This window comes from Mustelus asterias, chromosome 17, assembly GCF_964213995.1.
Source record: "Mustelus asterias chromosome 17, sMusAst1.hap1.1, whole genome shotgun sequence".
Taxonomy (NCBI): domain Eukaryota; kingdom Metazoa; phylum Chordata; class Chondrichthyes; order Carcharhiniformes; family Triakidae; genus Mustelus; species Mustelus asterias.
Genome location: NC_135817.1, coordinates 69641405 through 69667098, shown reverse-complemented (window position 1 = coordinate 69667098; position 25694 = coordinate 69641405). Strand labels below are relative to the sequence as shown.

At 44.2% G+C, this 25694-nt stretch overlaps 1 protein-coding gene across 1 annotated transcript; it reads right to left on the bottom strand.

The window, feature by feature from the left end:
* Positions 1 to 24825, bottom strand: LOC144506229 (zona pellucida-like domain-containing protein 1; the record flags this gene model as incomplete). The annotated part of the gene is made up of 9 exons (XM_078232086.1): positions 1 to 140; positions 2773 to 2796; positions 7011 to 7125; positions 8699 to 8867; positions 15575 to 15658; positions 16574 to 16671; positions 19646 to 19718; positions 21361 to 21545; positions 24592 to 24825. Coding segments are annotated over 9 exons (1122 nt in total), but the record flags the coding sequence as incomplete, so codon positions are not given.
* Positions 24826 to 25694: the final 869 nt, after the last annotated feature.

Here is a 25694-nt window from a genome sequence, read left to right as displayed (position 1 = left end):
CTAAGGCAAGTTGCTTTTTTGCTGGAATTTTCGGTAGACCAGTACACCACCTGCCATCATGGCAACACAGATGACTGCGAGGATTCCCACACCAACTCCCAGTCCGGTATATACTTCTATAGCTTGTTGAGTAGCTAAGGCTGGAAGGGGAAAAAGAACAAGCATATTAAACAGTGTGTGAGAAATATAACAGTCCACCTGCTTGTAATTCACAAACAGCATAATGATCCAGCAATGAACATTGAATCAGAAACTTGATGAGAATGCTACAGTCAGCCTCATCATCCCTGGACTATCGAGCAGAGGAAGAATAAGACGGATTTTACCAAGCAGTAACTTCAGTACAATTATACGGATAGCATAATTGGACCCAACTGTGACGCCCAATAATCAAAGAATCATAGAAACCCTACAGTGCAGAAGGAGGCCATTCGGCCCATCGAGTCTGCACCGACCACAATCCCACCCAGGCCCTACCCCCACATATTTACCCGCTAATCCCTCTAACCTACGCATTTTAGGATTCTAAGGGGCAATTTTTAACCTGGCCAATCAACCTAACCCGCACATCTTTGGACTGTGGGAGGAAACCGGAGCACCCGGAGGAAACCCACGCAGACACGAGGAGAATGTGCAAACTCCACACAGACAGTGACCCGAGCCGGGAATCGAACCCGGGACCCTGGAGCTGTGAAGCAGCAGTGCTAACCACTGCGCTACCGTGCCGCCCTTAATAAGTTGAATAGTTTACCCTCATTCATTATCTTGGTTCACATATGTGTAATGGATATTTGAATGAGGCAACATAGGGCTTCCACCATTGCAGCAAGAACCCACAGTCTCATTTGGAGAAGCAGGGGGGAGGGGGTAGGGGAATTTCAGTGGTTGGTGGTGCTGCCCAGAGAAATGCCAGTCCCTGGTAGAATTGTGTTATTGGGGGTGATTCTCCCAGCCCACTGCGCAATGAGTCTCCCAGCCAAAGATTTACAGAGTAATCAGCTCCACACCGAGCTGATTAGCATATGGAAATTTTCATTTGCACTTCATTAGAGCCTCCACACAACCCCTCCCCCTCATCCCCCCACCTCCCCAAACAAGGCTGTGGGCTCTTGCTGCAGTGGTGGCAGCTCTTTGTAGCGGCTCACTCCAGCGGAGTTTCACAACTGCTCCCCACTAACAGGGAACTGGCGGCCTGACCGCACTGCGGGGAACAGAGGCCGTTGAGGCCCCAGGAGATTGGGAGTAAAGGGGGGGGGGTGCCCCTTGGGCAGTGCCAGCCTGGTAGCCTGTTGCATTTTTAATATAAGTGATACAAGTCTAATCAGAACTACTAGTCTGATGTCCATGCTACAATAAAACAGCATATTGATTAAGCCTCGATCAGAAGGACTTGGGGTCCCTTGAGCATCGTCAGTCTTCTATACACCATATTTCCCACAGCTACCAGGCTTGCGGGGATTAACATGAAACCTCATGTCATCACATATTTGCTTAATCTGTCTTTGAAGAGATTGAAGAAGGGTTAATATGAATGGCATGGATATCTGCATGCGACATGGTGGCACAGTGGTTAGCACTGCTGCCACATAGCGCCAGGGACCCAGGTTCAATTCCAGCCCCAGGTGACTGTCTGTGTGGAGTCTGCACGTTCTCCCCATGTCTGTGTGGGTTTCCTCCGGGTGCTCTGGTTTCCTCCCACAGTCCAAAGATGCGCAGGTTAGGAGGATTGGCCATGCTAAATTGCCCCTTATTGTCCCAAGATGTGTAAATTAGGGGGCTGAGTGGGGTAAATATGTGGAGGTACGGGGATAAGGCATGGATGGGATGCTCTGTCAGAGAGCCGGTGCAGACTCGATGGGCCAAATGGCTTCCTACTGCACTGTAAGGATTCTATGATCTAATTCAGATTGCAAAGTGATGCTATCATGTTTCCGTGCAAATCAATATAGATCAGTGTTGGTCATATGTCAAACAATAAAAGTACCAAAGACTTATGGAAGTGGCTGACACCATTGAACCCAAGAGGATGTCAATGGTCAGCACCAATTTATTTCTGCTACCAATAATTTTGGACTGTACATCAGCTGTCCATCTTTTGGGATATAAAGGAGATCCCGAATGGAATTGAATGGATTTGAATGTTGGATGTTCCATATTTTTCTAATTATCTGAACAATTATTCACCAGGTTTTTATGTCTAAAATGGGGGAATAGTGTCCATGTTGAGCATGTAGGAATAAGTTGACCATTCTCTGACAGGTTCAGGGGCGGCACGGTGCAACAGTGGTTAGCAGTGCTGCCTCACAGCCCCAAGGACCTGGGTTGGATTCCCGGCTTAGGTCACTGTCTGTGTGGAGCCTGCACGTTCTCCCCATGTCTGCGTGGTTTTCCTCTGGGTGCCCTGGTTTCCTCCCACAGTCCAAAAGACGAGCTGGTTAGGTGCTATGTTCTCCCTCGGTGTACCCGAACAGGCGGTGGAGTGTGGCGACTTAGGGAATTTCACAGTAACTTCATTGCAGTGTTAATGTAAGCCTATTTATGACACTAATAAGTAAACTTTAAACTAATGAATGTTAAGTGCTAGCAAATACCAATGGGGAATTCCCTTCTGTTAACCAAGGGCAACTGGTTCTGAAACCACAATTGAGCATCATATGCTGTTTCTAATTCGATTATAATATTTGGCCTTTACCGTCATCTCTCTTGATTTTTAATTTGGTTAAAATTATTTTGTGAAGCATTGAAACGCGCTCTGGCAGCAGCTTGTCTTACCTGAATCATCATCTGTGTTCACCACTGTGGACAAAAGTACAAAACAAAAGCCATTATAGAAACTATTAATATTTAATTAATATATAAATATTATAACTATAAGTAAATATTATTCCCAATTTATCAGAGTTTAATTCTAAAGATAAATGTGATGAAAGATTGGCCTTCCGTGAGGGAAATGTTCTATTTGTGATCAGAACGAGCCGTTGGCCTTTATCTGTGCTAAATGGACTAAACTGTGTATCATTCTGGCCAAAAGCGCACATTCCCTCACACATCAAATAGAATCACTGTTGTGTAGGTACAAAGCCCAACAAACACAAACACAAGATACAAAAGTCTGAGGTCACGTACCCACCGACTCAAGAACAGCTTCTTCCCTGCTGCCATCAGACTTTTGAATGGACCTACTTTGCATTAAGTTGATCTTTCTCTACACCCTAGCTATAACTGTAACAGTACATTCTGCACTCTCTCTTTTTTTCTCTGTGAACGGTATGCTTTGTCTGTATAGCACGCAAGAAACAATATTTTTCACTGTATGCGAATACACGTGACAATAATAAATCAACTCAAACTATTGCCAGTTTTGAGGGGGAAAGCAAATGTAAGACACTGGTGAGGTAGGGGTTCTCAGTGAGGGAAACTGGTGAGGACACATCAGGGAAGGCTGGAGTTCCAATATTTAGATTGTCTACTGTATCTTTGAAGACCTATTTTTACAGGAAAGTTGTGAAAACACAACAAGGAATCATTGAATATTGGAAAATTGAGTGGCTCAGAGTGCACATAATTGGGATTCTCCTTTGTAGGCATATGCTGAAATCTTTCCAGCTTTCCAGTAGGTCACTGAGCTCAGTGGTGGTGGCTGAGCAGTTAGGAGTAGAGGGAGAGATATTGATGAGGGTGTTGCAGCATACATGTCAAAGAAGACTCCATGTCTCTGAATGATGTTGCGAAGGGACAGTTTGTGGAAAATGAAAAGAAAGAGCAGTATGAAGCTTTACAAAATGCCCAATATGATGATCGAGGCAGGATGAAAAGACATTACAGGAGATGTGTTAATTTAAAGTTTATTTATTAGTGTTGCAAGTAGGCTTACATTAACACTGCAATGAAGTTACTGTGAAAATCCCCTAGTCACCACACTCCAGCACCTGTTCGGGCACACTGAGGGAGAATTTAGCATGGCCAATGCACCTAACCAGTCTTTCGGACTGTGTGAGGAAACCAGAGCATCCGGAGGAAGCCCATTTAGACACGGGGAGAACATGCAGACTCCGCACAGACAGTGACCCAAGCTGGGAATCAAACCCGGGTCTCTGGCGCTGTGATGTAGCAGTGCTAACTACTGTGCCACCATGTTGCCCACTGCATTAGAGCATACAAGATGCAGAAAGAAGGGAGTTATTTGGTAAGGTGAGTGCACTATATGCATTGAGGTGGATGGGAAGCCAGAGGAGTGTACTTTGGGAGTTTGAGAGAGTGTTGGCAAATGCTAAGGTTCCAGGGACAGAGGGGGATAATAGAGTGATCTAAAACTGGCAATGTGAATATTAGAGATGGCAAAGACATTATTAGAGAAAGCTTTACCTCAGATAGAGATTTAGATGTTGCAGGATTTCTGAAGATGAGCCAAATCTAGGGAGCTGCTGATAGGAGTAGGTGTAGATGTGGGTGTGAGAGAGAGAAAGGATAAGAGTGAAGAAGAATCAGAGGAAAGTGGACCAGGGAAATTCAGGTCAAGGTTGAAATTAACACGAAAGATAAGTTTCTCACTGCAGGCGAGGGTGAAGACATGAGGAAGGAGTTTCAGCTGTAAAGTGGAAACAGCAGGGGCACTGGCCATTTTTCGGTCAGTCAGTTTAACTTTGGTGGTGGGGAAGCTTCTAGAAATGATTAATAGTAATAGTATTGATAGTCACATGGAAAAAATCGGCTGATTCGGAAGAAGCAACACAAGTTTCTTCAGGGAAAATCATGTTTAACTAACTTGCTGGAGTTTTTTTGAACAATAACAGAGAAGGTTAATGAGTGTAATGCTGTTAATGTGGTGTACATGGACTTCCCCAAGACATTCGGTACAGTGCCACACAATGGACATGTGAGCAAATTCTAACTCCTGGAATAAAAGGGAAAGTAGGCACTTGGTTAAGAAATTGGCTGAGTGACAGGAATTAGCACGTAATGGTTAATGGATATTCTTCGGGTTGGAGAGGTGCTTGCAGTGGAGTTTCCCAGGGGCTGGTATTGGGACCCTTGCTTTTCCTGATTATCTATTAATGATCTAGGTCATGGATTGCAGGGGACGATTTCAAGGTTTGTGGATGATATAAGACTTGGAAGCATTGCAAACTGTGAGGAGGACAGTGTAGAACTTAAAAAAATGGCAGGTAGAAATGAGTGGAGTGGGCAGATAGGTGACAGATGAAGTTCAATGTAGAGTTTTGTGAGATGATTCATTTTGGTAGGAAGAACATGGAGAAACAGTATAAAATAAAGGGCAGGAACAAAGGAGTCTCGGTGTACATGTGCATAAACCATTGAACTTGGCAGGACAGATGGAGAGAGCTGTTAATAAATCACACAGTAGCCAATAGGGGCATAGAGTGCAAAAGCAAGGAGGTTATGCTGAACTTCTGTAGGGCAGTAGGTAGACCTTACTTGTGGTATTGTGTTCTGTTCTCACAGAATCATAGAATCCCTACAGTGCAGAAGAAGGCCATTCGGCCCATCGAGTCTGCACCGACAACAATCCCACCCAGGCCCTATCCCCGTAACCGTACATACTTAAGTCGCTAATCCCTCTAACCTGTGCATCCCAGCACTTTAAGCGGCAATTTAGCATGGCCAATCAACCTAACCCGCACATCTTTGGACTGTGGGAGGAAACCAGAGCACCTGGAGGAAACCCACGCAGACACGGGGAGAACGTGCAAACTCCACGAAGGCAGTGACCCAAGCTGGGAATTGAACCTGGGATGCCACATTTTAGGAAGGATGTGAACGCATTGGAGGGAGTGTAGAAGAAGTTTACTAAAATGGTTCCAGAAATGAGAAACTTCAGTGATGAAGATAGATTGGAGAAGTTGGGATTGTTCTGCCTGAAGAGGAGAAGGCTAAGAGGAGATTTGATCAAGATGGTTCAAAATCATGAGGGGGCTGGACAGGGTAGATAGGGAAAAAATGTTCCCATTCGTAAAAGGATTGAGGAAAAGAATGCACAGATTTAAAGTAACTTGCTGTAAAAGCAAATATGATTTGAGGAAAAAACTTTTTCACACGGTGAGTGGTTCAGGTCTGGGGTGCACTGCCTGAAAGTGTGGTGGAGACAGATTCAATTGAGGGATTTAAGAGAGCATTAGATGATTATTTGAATAGGAACAATACGCAGGGTTACAGGGAAATGTAGAAGGATGGCATTGAATCATATTACTCTTTTGGAGAGCTGGTGCAAACCCGACAGGCCGAATGGCCACCTTCTGCACCTTAACAATTCTGTGATTCTGTGAAGTTAGTAGTAGACTTGTAACTGCAGTAAGCAAGAAGATTTTGAAGTCGATATGGGTGGGGCGATGGTTCATGAGGAAAGGAAGGTATTGCAAGAAGTTTGGCACCCTGTAACTTGCTGGACCAATGTTAACACGACTGATGCCTCAAAATTGAGGTAATCTTGACACCATGAATATTGGTCAAACTTGACTTGCTATGACTCTGTACTGCAACCAGATTTTGTGCCATCAGCTTGAGTACAGCTGATACCCGAACAGGGGCCGGAGTGTGGCAACTAGGGGATTTTCACAGTAACTTCATTACAGTGTTAAGGTAAGCCTACTTGTGACACTAATAAATAAACTCAAACTCAAACTATAATATGATTGATAATCATAATAAGTGAGTTTCAGAGAAAATAGTAAAGTCTAGTTCAGGAGAATCAATACTATAATTGAGGTGGCTCAATATTTTAACTTTTAGATCAGTTTAGGCCGGAACAAGAGTAAATAAAATGCAAAATTCATACTGTATTAATGGATAGTCGCAGTTCTGCTAAAACTAGCTCCAGGTCTGGGGGAAAATCAGGGAACACAATAGAATGAAGAATGGCCCCATTTTTACTTGCTTGTTCCCTTGCCTTTAGAATAGTGGTGGATCATTGTTTTGTTTAACTTTGTGTCAATTACACCTCCATTTTTTTTATCTTGTGTATTTTAATATAAATTAAATTGATGAATACATACCATTATCATTCTTGGTCAAGATTGGTTCAGAGATAATTGTTGAAGGATCAGATACTTCGTCTGGTACGGGAGTAGAGACTATAATTGGTGCTTCTCTTTTTTTCCTGTTGCATTTCTAAAGATGATGCAAGGAGAAAAATAGATGCAAATTAAGTTTTCTGCAGGTAAAAGTTGAAAAGAGTAGCTGAGCTTAATTATCCAGAGTGTACCACTTTCTTCAACATTTCTTCTCTAATTTTCAGTTACAAATAGGTTACAGACACATATGACTTTTTTTCATAAACATCCCTGTCTTCTGTCCATATTATCTTGCCCATACAATTTGGGATGTGACTCCACACTTTATATATAGTTAGCAAATCCAGGCATACATGCTTTAACTTGGTTAACAGTCTCGGAGCTTTCAGAGAGATTGAGAGAGCCCCTTATTTTTAACAGCTCCAGTCACCAACTGAACAGCAAGCTGTTTTTCTCAATTATAAAACTATTTCCTCCCATTTCTAGTATCACATGACTATATGACCCTGTATGCCTAACTCACCTTCCATTGCTTTAATTGAAAAGGGGTCTTTTCTTTGGTAAACCAAAGTCCATTATGCCTTCTGCTAAATAATCATGGCTAAAATGAGTAATTATCCTGCTTTTCAGCATCTGCAGTACTTTCTCCAGATAAACCGACTCCCTTTAACAAGTCACTCAAACTTTAAGCAGTTCTCCTTAAATGTAAAATATATTAATATCAAAGTATTTTCACAAAGCCATTTCTAATGCCTGAGTTATCAAACTTGCCAGAGCACTGGGCCCAGCATGGTTGAAGTGAAGGCTGTCCTGATGGTACTTTCCCGAGTTTTGGAGCCAGTGCCCCATGAATTGAAACCCGTTTCTCCACACCAATATTTCAGCCATGCATTCAGCTCCCTAATCTTACTTATCCTACACTAATTTGCTCAGGGCACAGATTTGAAGTTCTCCTTTTTAATTTAGTCCCTAGCTGCTCATGCTCCCTAAGCAGAACCTCATTCCTCGTCCTATCTATATCGTTGGTACCTAAGTGGACTGCGAAGCTTGGATCCTTCCCTTCCCTCTGAAAGTTCCTCGCCATCCTCAAGCAGATGCCCCTGGCACTGAGCAGGACTTTCAGCTACAGATAACTGTATCTATCGCTTGATTATCCATCCTTTAAGACTATTGCTGAATTCTACCGCCCCGCCCCGCCACAGAATCGGAGCCGGCGAAGGGCAGAAAATGGAAATGTCCAATGACCTCGGGCAGGATTCTTCCGTCTCAGGTCAAGCAAGGCCGTAAAATCCCATCCAATGGCTGGAATCCTTTACTGCCACGCCCGCCTCGGAATTGGGGCAGGCGAGGCTCGCAGAACAGAATTCTCCGTTGGCCTCGGGCGGGATTTTACTAGCCTTGCTCGAGCAAGGTCGTAAAATCCCTGCCTATATTTCTAAGAACTCTCCTGCTTGTATGGTTCCTGTATGATGGTGCCATCGTCAGCTCACTCAACCACCCTGCAACCCTTGCTTTTATCCGTACAAGCTGCAAGAATCTCAAACCCGTTGAATAACTGCAAAGGCTGAGTCTTCTCCACTTCTACCTTGTTGATCCATACTCCTGCCTCACATGCAGTTGAATTTCAACTCCCATTTTTCTATTCAAAAATACATGTGCTTTGTACTTACATAAAATTCACTGCAAGCTGTTTTTGCACAGAGACGTGTTATGCAGTGTAGATAGAATGTAGAGACTGACAGGTTTCGATGCTCAGTGAAGCGGAACGCCTCAAAGTAGAACCTGGCAAATTGATCCTTCCCGTTGGACACTATATTGGTCTGTTCCTCTTTATTACATCTACAAAGTCAAATAGATTATTTCAGCTAAGATTTCAACAGAAAAGCCCCAATTCTGTGAGTCTTGCAAAGACTGAGTTTCAGCTCGCCCTTCTGTGCTGCCAGCTTTGGAGAAGTCAAATTTTACAATGGGAATTTCTTAAAGTGAAGTTTATTTACTAATCACAAGTGGGCTTATATTAACAATGCAATGAAGTTACCGCAAAAATCCCCTAGTTGCCTGTTTGGGTACACTAAGGGACAATTTAGCATGGCCAATGCACCCAACCCGCACATCGTTGGACTTTGGGAGGAAACCTAAGCAGAACCTCGTTCCTAGCCCTATCTATATCGTTGGTACCTATGTGGACCGCGAAAATTGGATTCTTCCCCTCCCTCTGAAAGTTCCTCGCCATCCCCAAGCAGATGCCCCTGGCACTGGGCAGGCAATACAGCTTACCGAACTCTCAGCTACAGAGAACCCGGAGCACCTGCAGGAAACTCATGCAGACACGGGGAGAATGTGCAAACTCCACATAGACAGTGACCCACTGGGAATCGAACCTGGGTCCCTGGCGCAGTGAGACAGTAGTGCTAACCACTGTGCCACCGTTTGAATAATCTGCCTGAACATGGAAGGCTTACCCAGAACATTTGGATGAGGAGTATGAAGTTAGAAAAGACAGCATAGTTTAATGAACCGCAACTCGCTATTCAGGGGGCAGCCAGGGTGTGTGGGATGGGCAATGAATGCTGGTTTAGCCAGCAATGCCATGGATTATATTAAATCAACAGGGAATGTGGAAGGGATGTGGGCATGATGTGCCTGCATTCTGGGGCAGCAAAATGACTGTATCCAGTCACATCTCCTGGACTTGCTGCCATGATAGCAATCAATATATGAAGCGTTCAGTTAATGACTTAGTATTTCAACTAGTGTGATCTTCTAGGACTATCACCCATGATCTGCTCCGTACTGTGGCCCAGCCCCGGCATTGGGCTATAATCACATTGACCATAAATGAGTTCAGATGGAGGACTTCATTCCAGCTACTCTCAACATGCTACATTCATGCTTACCAATTCCCTTATTAAGATATTCCTTACCAAGAGGTCATGATCTGTACAGATGAAATAGTGGCTGGAATTCTCCCAAAAAAATTCGAAGTGTCGAATTTGCGTGAAAATTGGAGTATGTTACAATGCAGAGGTGATGTTGCCCTCTGCACTATTTTGGAACCACCCAAAGGGATATACCTCACCTCGTAACCTTAAGTAAGTATGTGTGAGGGAGTAGGAAGTTATTAGTTTTGGTAAATTAAAGCAGGTGACAACCTTATTAAAACAATTAACAATAAATTGTATAAACTCCCCAATAAAATGCTGTCTGGATAATACAATATATGAATGAAACAAAGGCTTCTAAATTCCAGTCATTCTCAAAAGGATATACAGTGGAGCCCCGTTGTAACGCGCCCCGATTTAGCGTGAAATCGGATATGACGCGATGACGCGATGGACCCTTTTTTTTGCTATTTCCGGTTTAGTGATTTAGCGCGACCCCGATTTAGCGCGACCCCGATAACATTCGCGATAACATTTTATGGACCCCAACCATCCATCGCGTTACAACGGGGCTCCACTGTACATACAACCAGGCACTTGTTAGCAGTCTGAAGGTTTTGCTGTTCAGATCTGACAAATCTTCCGTGTTGATCTATTTTTGACTGTAGATGGTAAGTTTTATGAAGACACATTAAACTGCAGGATTCTATATGAGAGACTCGCCTCTCCTTCCTTCTGACTAAAGAGGTGGCAAGATTACTCTAACCGTTATTTCCTCTTGTCCAGTTTTAAATACCTAGAATTACCTCACAGTATTTCTGCAATTTGAGTGGCTTGAGGCTGTCAACAACCCTCACATTTGAATTCAATTGGTTCTGTGTCTTTGAATGCTTGCTTCAAACTCATTGCTCCAATTCAAAAGCCTGTTTTGCTAGGCTGGAACTCTGGCTGCTGACACAATGCTGCAAAATTGGCTTCTGCAGCCTGCTTTCATCAATTTAAAAACCCCCCGCATAAAAACACGTTTTTTAAAGAGACAATGCTATACGATCTCTTATTTTGGTTTCGGCATTTTTTTTCAATATTTATATTTGTCAAACGCCATATTTTTAACCTTTTATGCAACTTCATAACACGTAATTCACGCTGTTTTTTTCAGTGGGAGTTCAGAGAAGAATCTCCCACACTCTATGCACTGAGGAGGCCACCAGCGGGAATATTATTAAAAACTAGGGCACAGGGCCGATCCCCACTGGAGAGGCTGAAATCAGCGCTCTGGGCGGGCCACTGTACATGTGCCGATCTGTCAATGCTGAGATTGGCACATGCACAGTGGTTCCGCACTGATGGCCTCCGGATTGCTGGCCAGCTCGATCCGCCGGCCAACCCACAACCCCTGCATCGCCAGCCTTCCGCGCCCCCATGGCCCGATTTCATGCCCCCCCAACCATTCGCGGGTCAGCCCCAAACCTCTTGGCCTGCCCCAATCTCCATCCCCCCCCCCCAATTACCCCACCTGACAGAGTTACACCTCCCCCCCCTTGCTGGCCTCCCTCCCTCCCTCCCTCCCCGCACCGATCCCTATGCAGAGTGGCAGTGGGATTCCCTCACCCCACCAAACGCCCTCTAGACCCTGCCCTGATCAGGCCCCGCCCTGTAGGCGCCATCCCCATAGGCCCTGCCCCCTTGGCACTGCCACATGCCCAATGGACAGTGTCAATGTGCCCCCGGGCATTGGCCCTTTGCCCCTTGGGCAGTGCCAGGGGGCCCAGGCTGGCACTGCCAGGGTGCCAAAGCACAGGGGGCACCCCCCTGTCGCCCAACTCCGGGAGGGCTCGATTGCCCCCACCCCTTCACTCCAGCAGGGACGGGCTGTTACTTCCCCATTAGTAGGGAGCTACTCTAAACCCAGCTGGAGTGAACCACTCTGGTGGGGGGAAGGGGGAGATGGGGGAGAGGCTAGCAGGCCTGGAGACTTCAATCCTGGTTCCGCTAATCACATTTAAATTCCATTAAAAATAATATTTAAATTGCTTCCGCACCTCCCCGCCAATTTCCAGCATGGAGCAGACACTATCGGGGTGGGAGCGCATGCGCGAATCCCACGCATCGCCTGCCACAAGATTCTCCGGCCTGCTGCGTCAACGAATTAGCGCAGTGGGATGGGAAAATCGCGACAAGTAAGACTGACTAATGCACAGACCATCGCTCACTGTAATCCACTCTTTTATGCAAGTTTCCCTGTTGTCATTACAACAAGGGTATCCCAGACAGGGGAATGGTGGAAAGTTCTGATTGAGTCCATTAAGAATAACACGGACCCAAGGTGGGAGTTTGACATCTTGTGGGAGGCACCAGTTCAAGCATTTCCGAATACCGCTGATGTTTATCACACAATTCCATTCTGCTACGGTTGGAGGATCACTTTTCTTGAAATTGGAGGTGATGACTGAAGAAGAGCAAAATGATGTCTCACTTCTACCTCATAGAAATCATAGAAACCCTACAGTGCAGAAGGAGGCCATTCGGCCCATCGAGTCTGCACCAACCACAATCCCACCCAGGCCCCCACATATTTACCCGCTAATCCCACTAACCTACGCATCTCAGGACTCTAAGGGGCAATTTTTAACCTGGCCAATCAACCTAACCCGCACATCTTTGGACTGTGGGAGGAAACCGGAGCACCCGGAGGAAACCCACGCAGACACGAGGAGAATGTGCAAACTCCACACAGACAGTGACCCGAGCCGGGAATCGAACCCAGGACCCTAGAGCTGTGAAGCAGCAGTGCTAACCACTGTGCTACCGTGCCGCCCCTCAAAGCAGTTCCCTGTTTTTTGAGTGTTTCCCAGAGCGGTCAGCAAAATGTGGACCATTTTCCGTATCGTGACAGCCCCCCTCGAAGAAGGCAGACACAGGTGACAAAATTCATCATTGCCTGCAACGTGGCAGCTCAGCTTTTGGCCAACCAACAAAAAGAGTATTTGAGGACCAGGATCTCCAACCTGACACTAAGGTCATGGTTAACCAGGCAGCAATGATTCCCACTCTCCTGTATTCTTTGGAGACTTGGACAACCTACAGCAGGTATTTCAAAGCACTGGGGAAGTACCATCAACGCTACCTTTGCCAGATCCCCCAAATCCACTGATAAGAAATGCGGTCCAACAGCACTGTCCCCATCCCAGTCAACTTGCCCAGCATTGAGGTGCTAATCACTCAAAACTAGCACTGCCTGGTGGGACATGTAGTTTGTATGCCTGGCACCAGACTCTGGGGCAATTGTTCTACTCAGAACTTGCTCATGGCAGGAGACTTCGAGAAGGACAGCAGAATTGGAGTGGAAGCAAGTCATCCTTGATCCAGCCGGACTGCCTAAGAAGAAGAAGGTTTTCCAGTGTGGTCAACAGCTATGTTTGCAGAGGCCTGGTTTCCAAACTATCACCAACCAGCTGTTTTCTCTCCTTCCAAAAATGTAGATACTATGAGCTGTTGTAAATTGAAAGCCATCTTTAATGCCTCTTGAATAATAGATGTTAACAACAGACATCTCCTGAACCTTGGCTGAATATGTATTCATGGACTCTTGAGGATATTAGAAGTGCCGGTACTCACATGAGTCACATCTATAATTTGCTGAATGTGAGGGCACCCTGCCATCTGGTGCAAGCTCTGTGCCTTATCTAATTAATGGCTCCTTAGTGCAGGGAAAGTGATGAAGGTACTGCTCTGAGCAAATAGAGTATTTGTTACTCGCTGATCCGAGTGATAGGTGGCTTCCCCCTGCTGTGTCTGAAGGATGCAATTACTTGAAGAACCTATCATGCGATAACCTTCCTTCTATAGGAAGAGCTGTTCTTGACCTGGGTGTTGTGTCCAGGTTAATTTCAGCAGATAGTACAACTCTGTAGAGGCTTCTCTCATGAAGCAAAGGTCCAAAGGATAGGTATTTTCTGATTTGTACAGATCTATAAACATAAGGCAGAATTCTCCAACCTGAGACTCAATCCCATGGCGAGGAAGGGGAGTGTTCCCCACCATGGAGGTCAGTAGGAAGCCATGCCATCTCTTCCGGCCCCATCTCTTCCAGCCCTGACCGCATTAGTTGTGCAATCTGGTTTCTCGCGCTGTATTCTGGGATGGGGCAGGTCTGATGGCGTGCAACCAGCCATCATATTCAGGCACTATTTTTAAAAGATGTCCGGAATCCTTATTGTCTACCAATGAGGAGAAGTCATGAAAGGAAGGTGAAGATCAGGCACCTAAAGTTAGCGATGCCTCCCTACACATCCTCCTCGACTATATTGAGGTTAGGAGGATGTCCTATATCTGGCTGATGGTAGGAGGAGGCACAACAGGGGAACAAACCTGACACGGGCACAGGGGGTCAAAGCCGCTAGCGCACAGGAGATGCCTAGGAGGTTGGCAATCCAATGCCAACAAGTGGATGAATGATCTTATTTTCTCCGCAAAGTGAGTGGGCCAAACATTGGCAAATGGAGTTTAATGTGGGCAAATGTGAAATAGTTTGTTTTAACAGGAAGAATAAAGGTATAACTGTTGCAATGCATACAGTCATTCCTTAAATATTATCCACTGTCATGCCTTTTAATGAAATTTCCCAATCTATCTTAGCCTCATACCTTCATAGTTTCCTTTGTTTAGATTTAGGACTCTAGTTTCTTACTGGACTTCACTTTCCATCCTAATGAAGAATTCTATCATGTTATGGTCACTGTTCCCTAAATCTCCCCACGAAACATGATTATTAATCAACCCCTTCTCATTGCATAATACCAAATCTAAAATAGCATTTTCCCAACTGGTTCCTCAACATATTGGTCTAAATAAAAACATCCTCTACACTCCCCTGAAATTCTTCTGCCGCAACATGATTGTTAATTTGTTTAGCCCAATCTATAAGTGGACTAAAGTCACTCATGATTATTGTAGCACCTAACGAGAAGGGCCGAAAATTCTTGGGCAGGGGGTCAAGGTGACTGAAGGTTCTGTCATCGACAGTGGAACAAAAGGAGAGCAGGATAACATACAACCATAATTGGAAGGCTGAAGAATAAAAGAAGAGATACAGGGCTTGAAATTCATCTGACAGCAATGGAATACAACAAATGGACAATTAATTTAATATTGCTCATTTGTGCCACTGCCCGAGATAAATTTCTAATTTATAAATGCTGGCTGAGATTGTAGAAATAGATTGAAATGTGGCAGTGAAGTGGTTTTTAGTTGAAGATTTAAATTCAATGCATGTTGAACAGGGAGATAATGTAGGCCCATGAGGATAATGATGATGGGTAAATGGTGCTTTTTATTGGACAGGTTGCAGACAACTGAAACTTGGAAAACATATGATTTACAACAGACGTAAATACGTTGAGAGATTGTTCCTGGGTCTACCATCTTATTATTTTGAACGAAGGAGACTCTGAAGAAGCTATTTCTCGCTCTTTTCTTTGGCTCCTCATCAAAGCTATTTTACAGGTGTAATCTGATTTCTACATCTAACAGTTCATCCCTAGACTTTCAAGTAATATGGGAGTTGCAATGGGGAGTGAATGGAATTGCATACAAGTAAGCTGATAGAAAAAATTAATAGTTGGACTAAAACCTATTATAAGCCGTGAGGTTTGGAATACTCACCCAATGAAGAGATCATATGTCTGTGAAGAATTTAAATGAAAAGGTGAGGTTGAAGCATAGCAGCGATCAAGAAGGACATTGAACCTGTGTGGTGGAAAATAAGTTATAGTAAATAGTGCATGGGAGTTTCCCAATTTTTAAATTACCTATGGATTTTGTCTCCCCCTGATGGCAATAGGGAGTTGACTTTGCAGGACTCTAATCAAGCAGTAACAGTGGGACGTTATATTTATGGGATTTGGGCGTTACTGGCTGGGCCACCAATTATTGCCTAACTGCATGGCATGCTGTGCCTTTCAGAGGGCATTCTAAGTAAGAGCCAATCGCATTAATGCCAGACCAGGCAAGAATGGCAGATTTCCTTCCCTAAAGAGCATTAGTGAACCGATGGCTTTTACGACAATCGTAATTAGATTTTTAATTTCAGATTTTTATTGAATTCAAATGTCACCATCTGCCATGGTGGGATTTGAAACTCCGGATCCATGGATTATTACTCCAGTGACAAAACCACTATGCCACCACCTCCCCAGTTTGAACAGGCCTTTCAATGGAGGTGCCTCCCTTCCCACCTGAGAGCGAAGGTGAGGACTTTTTCTGTTTCCCAACCTCAGTCATTGGGTGCCCACGGCTTAAAAATTGAGGCTGGGCGGAAAAGGCCTTCAGGTGGTTGCTTAAGGGCCTGAATAGGGGCAAGGGCGGGCGTCCAGTCCAATGCACTGTTTGTCCCACCATAAAATCGTGTTTGGGTCAGAGTGGACAAGATCCCAGAGGGCATCATGCCCATGCTATTTTAAGCTATTATTATCCCCCCACCCCCACCCCCACTGGCTCCCCCGCCGTCCTGGTAAAATTCTGGCCATATTTTCTCAACAATTCACACAAACTCACATGTGGCATTTCTCAGGACAATTATCTTTTGTGAAACAAAAGTTTGTCTTATTCTAATTATGAAAGCAATCAGAATTTTTCAGGCATGACAAATAGAACAAATCTTACTTGCTGGTTAAATTGATAGCTTTTACTTCCACATAAATCTTGGTTTTCAAGATGAGTCCAGACTCTGGTATGATCAAAGCATTTGTGTATTCTGCATCCTGAAAAAGAAAGCAGTTTTATTATATTTATGACATGATAGTTGTGGCATTTTCTGTACAGTAATCTGATTTCTCGGCTACTTTTGTTTATAGACCTAAATCTGAAAATAATTCAAATCGAAATACATTCATGATTCTGAAAGCCATGTTCATCTAGATCTCCCTTTTGTCTGATCCCACACCTGTCTGGCTGCCTTTTGCTGTGTTTTTACCATCTCATTTGTCCTTTGTCTTTTTGATTTCAAAATATCTGGCTGAGCTCACATGCAAATATGAACCAGGAGTACTCGATCCTTTGAGCCTGCTCCCCCTGTCAATGAAATTGTGGCTGATCTGATTGTAATCTCAACTCCACATTCCTGCCCATCCCCAATAATCTTTCCATAATCTAACCATAAGATATAGGAGCAGAATTAAACCATTCGGTCCATCGAGTCTGCTCTGCCATTCGATCATGGCTGATAAGTTTCTTAACCCCATTCTCCCGCCTTTTCCCCATAACCTTTGATCGCTTTATTTCCATCTTGCAGGTGAATCTCCTGCCCAGTTCCAGTGGGAATTGAGAACAGTCTCTTGGACTGCAGCAAACCAGCATGAAGATGCTCAGGCAGTCATGGAAGTGCCTGAAACATGTGAGCATGAGTACGCTGCAAACTCAGAGGATTTTTATATTCCTTCATGGGATGTAGGTGTCGTTGGCTGATCCACCATTTATTGCCCATCCCTAATTGCCCTTCAGAGAGCATTTGAGAATCAAACACCTTGCTGTGTGTCTGGAGCCACTTGTAGGCCAGACCAGGTAAAGAGAGCAGATTTAATTTCCTAAAGGACATTAGTATACACATTACACTTTTACAGCAATAGACAATGGTTTGATGGTCATCATTAGACTTTTAATTCCAGACTTTTATTGAATTAAACTTTCACCATCTGCCATGGTGGGATTTGATTCCGGGTCTCCAGAGCATTACCCTGGATCTCTAGTAATGTGACAATACCACTACACCATTGCCTCTTGAAGGGTACTGTCATAACCACCCAAATGCCCTGTTCACATCAGGCAATGTGGTTAAAGTCAGTCAACCTTTTCATTGAAAATCACCACCACATTAATAGCGATATGAATTCCGCTACTTCCTCATTCTTATACCGGCTTAGACATTACCAGTAAATCTGAAAACTATGGTACAAGCACATCTACCTCACTGAAACTAAGTGCAACAGTTTGACTCCTGTTCCTTACTCCCTTTGACCAGGACCTGGCTGACCACTGAATACCAAGTTGGACTTGAAAGGAGTTTGTCTCTTTTGTTAGTGTTTGCCCACCCTACCTCCAATCTCATAATCCTATCCTGTACGGGTCTTTCCTATCTTTCTCCCAAGCTTCGAAAGCAGCCCTGTTGGTCAGTATTTTTCCCCAGTTCACTGTACTTTCACTGTATATCCCTTTTATGTGGATTCTACTCTCTAAACTTAATCAAATCTCGATTTACCTACATCTGCGATTACTGTGTTTTTCTTTGTCAGGTTGCTAACTTCAATTTCCCTAGCCTCAATAATCACTTTACTGGAGGTGTTCCATCACTTTACAGTTCCATTGCTTATCAAGATCTTCTTCTTCTTAAGACATCATCTCAAATGACAGCTTACTCTGCCTTCTGAACTTATAGAATCACACAATAGTTACAGCACAGGAGGCCATTTGGCCTGTTATGTCTATACTGACTCTGCAAAACAGTCCCAGAATCTGCAGTCTTATCTACACAATTGAAGTTTGTCATTCCTGGAACTGTTCTCATATGTGTTTTCTGCACAGTCTCTAAATTCTTCACATCCTTCCCAATGGACAATGCCCAGAAATGAACAACATACTCCAGCGGAGATCAAACTAGCATTTTATAAAGTTTCACCATAACTTCATTGCTTTTGTATTCTATACCTCTATGTATGCCCTCTTTGACTGTTAAGCATTTTCTTAACCTGCCCCACCATTTTCAATGATTTGTGCAGATCAAAGAATTGTTACAGTGCTCAAGGAGGTTATTTGGTTCATCATGCCTGCACCCTCAACTCTCCAAACAAGTCAAACATGACTTAGTGCCACCCCCCGCCATTTCCCCGTTCCCCTGCACATTGTTTCTACTTAAATAGCCATCTAATGCCCTCTTGAATGCCTCGATTGAACCTGCCTCCACCATACTCATAGACAGTGCATTCCAGACCTGAACCACGCACTGTGTGGAAAAGGTTGTTCTTACATCACACATTTGCTTCTTTTCCAAATCACTTTAAATCTGGACCCGCTTATTTTTGATCCTTTTATGAGCAGGAACAATTACTCCCTATATACTCTGTCCAGCCTCCTCATGACATAATTATTTTCATCCTCAAGCTTTCAGTGGCACAGTGGCACCATGGTTAGCACTGCTGCCTCACAGCGCCAGGGACCTGGGTTCGATTCCCGGCTTGGGCCACTGTCTGTGGGGAATTTGCACGTTCTCCTCGTGTCTGCGTGAGTTTCCTCCGGGTGCTCCGGTTTCGTCCCACAGTCCAAAGATGTGCAGGTTAGGTGGATTAGCCATGCTAAATTCTCCCTCAGTGTACCCAAACAGACGCTGGAGTGTGGTGACCAGGGGATTTTCACAGTAACTTCATTGCAGTGTGAATGTAAGCCTATTTGTGACCAATAAATAAACTTTAATCTATAATGGAATTTGTTCAATTTTCCAGGAATGTAAGTGAATGGCCAAAGAAGAATTGGTCAGGATCTAATAACTCCAGGTATTGCAATCTGCCTGTACATCTTCAAATTCTACTTCAGATTTTTTGCTCGTAATACATTTAAGGGATGCATTAAGTCAGGAGATTTGGAGGCTGGATACTCCTGAGTTCATTTATCCATTGTGAATTAAGCTTTGGTGAAATTTTGCAACTTTGTTAGCCTGCTGACAGCAAAGATGATGCGGTTACTTACACTGTAAAGCTGAAGGGCGAGGGTGCTTCTGAAGGTACCATTATTATCCTTGATGGCTATACTGACTCCTGCCCTGTAAATACAATTACATAAATCAATCAGTATGAAATCATAATGATAAATTGCACCCAAATTATCTTATTATCACACTCAATCCATTATACTTATCAGATTGTACTCTGTAATAGTGTGGCAGGAGAAATCTACTCAATTGATTGAACGGTTCAGATTTGCAAAGATTACTCCATTGTCCAAATGGAACATTGACTTTTCTGGCTCGTCTGAATCAAACAGGATATTTAGAGGATTGAGAGGCTAAAATGAGCGCAGGAAATGAGGAATGCGACATGGGACTGCTAGTCTCAGCAGGAGTGCTGATTGGAGTGTAGTTCGGCATTAGGGAAGGGAATTCAATCAGGGTTATCATTGCTGATCACAAACTAGTGAGTAAACATGACTTACTTGTGGTGTGACTTGTCAGTATAAAGTAAGAGCCGCCAGGTGGAGTGGATGCCTTTCCTGCCCCCGTTCACAGGTAGGTTACGATGGAGATAGACAGGAACGCAGTGCAATCCCCATCAACCCGCCCTAATCAGACCCCATTCTCTTCGGACCGGGCTGGGGTCGGGCACAAGGAGGGTGGAAGTCTACGGGCAGAAATTTCTCATTTTTGTGCAGAGTGGCGCAGTGGGTGGGAAAAATGGGGTGGAAGCCACCCACCCCAAGATCGGCTTCCTCTGCCATGTTTTTAGCCAGTTGGGCAAGAGGAAGTTAACGGGCAGGCCCCACGACGTCATGCTGGTGGGGTGAGCTCAAGTTTACAAAAGATTGAGGAGCCATTTTGAAAGGGTGCCCCAATTCTGGGGGCACGGTGACACAGTGGTTAGCACTGCTGCCTCACAGCACCAGGGTCCTGGGTTCGATTCTGGCCTTGGGTGACTGTCTGTTACACGTTCTCCCGTGACTGAGTGGGTTTCCTCCCGGTGCTCCGAATTCCTCCCACAGTCCAAAGACGTGCTTGTTAGATGCATTGCCCATGCTAATTGCCCAGTAGTATCAGGGGGATGAAGAGTGTAAATATGTGGAGTTACGGGGCCTGGGTGGGGCTGTTGTTGGTGCAGACTTGATGGGCCGAATGGCCTCCTTCTGCACTGTAGGAATTCTATGATTTTAAATGAAAAATGAAAGTAGAAACCCCTGTCATGCAACCCCCCCACCCCCCGGCCACAGAACTCCTCCTCCTGGCACTTTCCCAATGGAATCCAGACTGTGCTCAAGCCAATGTGAATTGACAATCCCGGGTTGGGGGGAGGGAATGACTATTGGGTACAGATAATGATAATGATATGATATTGGTACGACATTTGAATCTATATGAATGTTACGTCATTGGCGGGGTCGGGGATAATCTCAACGGGAAATCCCGCTGGTGTAAAAGGCAATTTGGGACTCACGCGGGATTTTACACACCCCCTCCCAAAAAAAACAGGAATGGAAAATCCCCACTTCCATCTTTATTTGGATATATCAGAAAACATCGCGAGCAGTTATATTAAAAATAATAAGCAAGGGATGCAACAAGAATCGAAGTAAATCATACATTTTCTAAAGGAACATGTTAACTCTTAAATAGTTAGACATCTAACTCAGATTTTTAAAAATTCTATTCTAAAGTGGATTCACCTAACCAAACAAGAAGCAAATTCTTCACTTACACATCCACCCTAGTATCATTGATAAAATACTCCAAAGGGTAGGAGCAGGAATACAAATACAACAGTTCCTGGTTATATGTTATGACATTTGCTATTGGATCATTTGTTTCTATTGTACCACTGACTTCGACAGACTGGATTTTTGAGAAGTCTTTAAAAGCACCCGTTCCTTCAGCACTGGTGATCTGTATGTAGATGAAAATATAAATAAATACCAGGGTAAATTAATGGATATTTAAAAGATATTCAAGACGGAAACATATTGGTAGGCAGTGGTGTTCCGAACATGGCTGTCAGGCCATGTATAGATGGGCGGCACGGTGGCTCAGTGGTTAGCACTGCTGCCTCACAGCACCAGGGACCCGCGTTTGATTCCCAGCTTGGGTCACTGTCTGTGCGGAGTCTGCTCGTTCTCCCTGTGTCCTCCGGGTGCTCTGGTTTCCTCCCACAGTCTGAAAGACATGCTGGTTAGGTGCATTGGCCAGGCTAAATTCTTTCTCGGTGTACCTGAACAGGCGCCAGAGTGTGGCGACTAGAGGATTTTCACAGTAACTCCATTGCAGTGTTAATGTAAGCCTTACTTGTGATTCATAAATAAATTTTAAAAAGACCAGCTTCCATATTCCCGCTGCTTCATTTAGTTTGGAGCCTCCCAGATTGTTACACACATGAGGGTAGCAACTGATCTGGGAGGCAGTGTTAAAAAGAAATGCTGAGGTGTGAAGAAAGTTAATCTATTTAGAATAACCCTATCCTCTCATTGCTACCATATCAGCTCTTTCTTAAATTTCTCCATTGCTCTGTCCACTTGTCCATTCTATCGGAAGAACAACTTATCAGTCCTAAAGTTACCTTTTGCTAGTTTCAAATTGAATTTTGAACTCATTAAAAGGTTGTGGGTGTCACTGGCTAGACCAGCATTTATTTCCCACCCCTAGTTACCTTTGAGAAGGTGGTGGTGAGCTGCCTCTTTGAACCACTGCAGTCCCTAAGGTGTAGGTACACCCATAGTGAGAGGCAGTTCCAGGATTTTGACCTGGTGACAGAGAAGGAATGGTGATATATTTCCAAGTCCAGAATGTGAGTGGCCTGAAGGGGACCTTTCAGGTGGTAGCATTCCCATATATGTCTGCCATTATCCTAGATGGTTGCAGTCATGGGTTTGGAAGGAGCTGCGTAAGGAGCTTTGGTGAGTTCCTGCAGTACATCTTGTAGATAGTACACAAGGCTGTCACAGTTGGCCAGTGGTAGAGGGAGTGAATGTTTGTGGAAAGGATAGCAATCAAGTGGGCTGCTTTGTCCTGGATAGTATTGAGCTTCTTCAGTGCTGTTGGAGCTACACTCATCCAGGTAAGTGGAGAATATACCATTTCACTCCTGACTTGTACCTTGTAGATGGTGGACAGGCTTTGTGGGGTCAGGGGTGAGTTACTCACTGCAGGATCTGCAGCGAGCCTCTGACCTGCTCTGGTAGCAACAGTATTTATATGGCTAGTCCAATTCAGTTTCTGGTCAATGTTAACCCCCAAGATGTCGGTAGGGGATTCAGCGATGCTGGTGCCATTTAATGTCAAAGGGAGATGGTTAGATTCTCTCTTGTTTGAGATGACCATTGCCTAGCACTTGTGTGACATGAATATTACTTGCGCTTCTTCCTTGCCAGATGTGTTCTCTTCTCTGTCTAACAGATTAATTTAAGTTAATATTCTACATTTTCCTTACCATTAGTTACATACCTAAAAAAAAAACACCTCTGAGATACTTCCTTACCTGCCTGAAAGCTCAAGTTTCTCCAATCTTTCTTCATCACAAATTTTCCTGATAGTGGGGATAAAATAAGGGTCAATTTGTATGGCCAATCCACCTAACCAGCACATCTTTGGACTGTGGGAGGAAACCAGTGCACTTGAAGGAAACCCATGCAGACACGGAGAGAACATGCAAACCACGCATAGACAGAGACCCAAGCCAGAAATGAACCTGAGTCTCTGGCACTGTGAGGCAGCAGTGCCAACTACTACGCCACCATGCCACCCATAACAACAATATCAACAGTGTTGTTCTCTTTGTTTTTATTGCTTGCCAGCAAAAAAGGCAAGACAATCCCAAATGCTATCAAAGGCTAGAGCTTCCATAACGCAAGTGAAATGACCCTGTTAATAGTCCATTAACCTTCCTGTTCGAATGAGGAATTGTTTAGGCTTCACTCGATGGTAATATTGTTGAAACAAGGACCTCAGAGTTTGGGAAATAGCAAATGCCAACTTGTGTCCCATCACTCCATGGTATAGAATATTACAGCATTCCAGCAAATGACCCTTGAACAACTCATTGGTTGAGATTGTGGCCCTCAAGAGAAAGATTATGCTCTTAATGACATTGCCCTTCAGGAGGGATAGATGAGAGTCGGACAACTGTGCAAACCACTCGTGTCTCACTTTTTACTGCGGTATCACTTTTTTACACTTTTTTAGCCAACATCAAAGACTATTTCCTTGGGTGGATGGAGCTATTACAAGGGGGCATAACTATAGGGTTCATGGTGGGAGATATAGGAAGGATATCAGAGGTAGGTTCTTTACGCAGAGAGTGGTTGGGGTGTGGAATGGACTGCCTGCAGTGATAGTGGAGTCAGACACTTCAGAACATTTAAGCGGTTATTGGATAGGCACATGGAGCACACCAGGATGATAGGGAGTGGGATAGCTTGATCTTGGTTTCAGATAAAGCTCGGCACAACATTGTGGGCCGAAGGGCCTGTTCTGTGCTGTACTGTTCTATGTTCTATGTATTAATTTACTGTGGAAATTCATGCAAAAAAAAGTACCAAGTTGCAATCTACTTTTGTATTCAATTCTGCCTGTGATTCTTGTTGGTATTGAATTAGTATATATATATATATATAGGAAATTAACTAGAAATATATGGAGATTAGTGGGAAGACCATGGCCGGAATTCTCTGATCTTATACGCCCTCCGCCCCGCCCCCCCGTCCCGTCCCCCATCCCCCCCACCCATGAATTTGGCGCTCTGCCAAAACTCTAGCAACAGGACCGGAGAATCCCAGCCGCTGGCGAGGTGGGGGAATTCCGGTCCATGTCACTCCATTTACATTATCATTTGTATATTTGTTATCTTTTTAAATTCTATACGTATATGTATCAAATAGCAACGTGTACCATCAGCTTCATTTAAACATGGCATTCCTTCCGGTATCTATGACTGACATACCTCAAGTTTGTTTCCACAGAAAGTAGAGTTTGTGTAACTGATGGGAAAGGAAAATCTGAGAAGGGGAGGAGAAACTGATGCATCAACTGTTCCCTTGCATTTGTTGTCATCAAATTTACTGTTTAAAGCCACTTGGCTCTCATTGTAGCCAGCAAAGTAAATTGGGCACAAAAAGATTGATAACTGCACATCTTGGGTCCCACAGGTCACTTTGATATCATTGTTATCTGCCAAGAGAAATTACATAGATTATACTGTCATGAAGGAAAACGTTGCAGTAATTGATAGTAGCTAAATATTACTATTTTGGGTTAAACCCATTTGTTAGAGTGGATTTTAACATGGAACAGGTTTCTGACAGTCACAGCCACCAGATATCATCAGTTTGTGGCCAGGGCTTTTATTAATTCTTGCCGTGATTTGCATGTACTTCCATATTCAATTCTGCCTGTAATTCTTGTTTTTACTGAGGTAGTACATGTATTGGAAATTAGCAGAAAATATGAATAGGTCAGCCAGAAGACCAGGGCCGGGATTCTTGTCCACCCTGTCCCCCTGCCAGCAAGAATGGAGAATTCGATGCTCAGCCATAACTCCATCCACTGCAGCGGGATCGGAGAATCCCACTCATTGGCAAGGTCAAAGAATTCCAGTCCATGTCACTCCATAGTTAGCTGTCTACTTGAAATGAGCAGCAGCTGAGGTTGAGAAGTAGTCAGCTCCGAATAGGTTACATTAATGGAACCTGGGGGCTGCCCTGCAGCACCAAGGGAAGTAGTGGGGAATTGGAGACATTTGTTGATTGGAAAAGCAGGCTCAGGAAGGAGACAACCGATCTTTCCTCACGAGTCTAGGTGATGCCTTCTTGGCCGTATTGAAAGGGAGATTCAGCTGCCTAAAAAAGGTAAGATGGCAGCAGGCAGGAATCAAGCAGAGAAGTGAGCGACTCTTTCCGCAACTATTCTAACCTTGCGACACATCATTGCACCATTTTGTGGGCAGGACGGATTTAAAATTTCCCCTTTCTTTTCTGCTGTTTTAGGAGAAATGTGAACACATCCAGATTAAACAAATTAGCACCTGTGTTAGAGCAGTGATTGGTA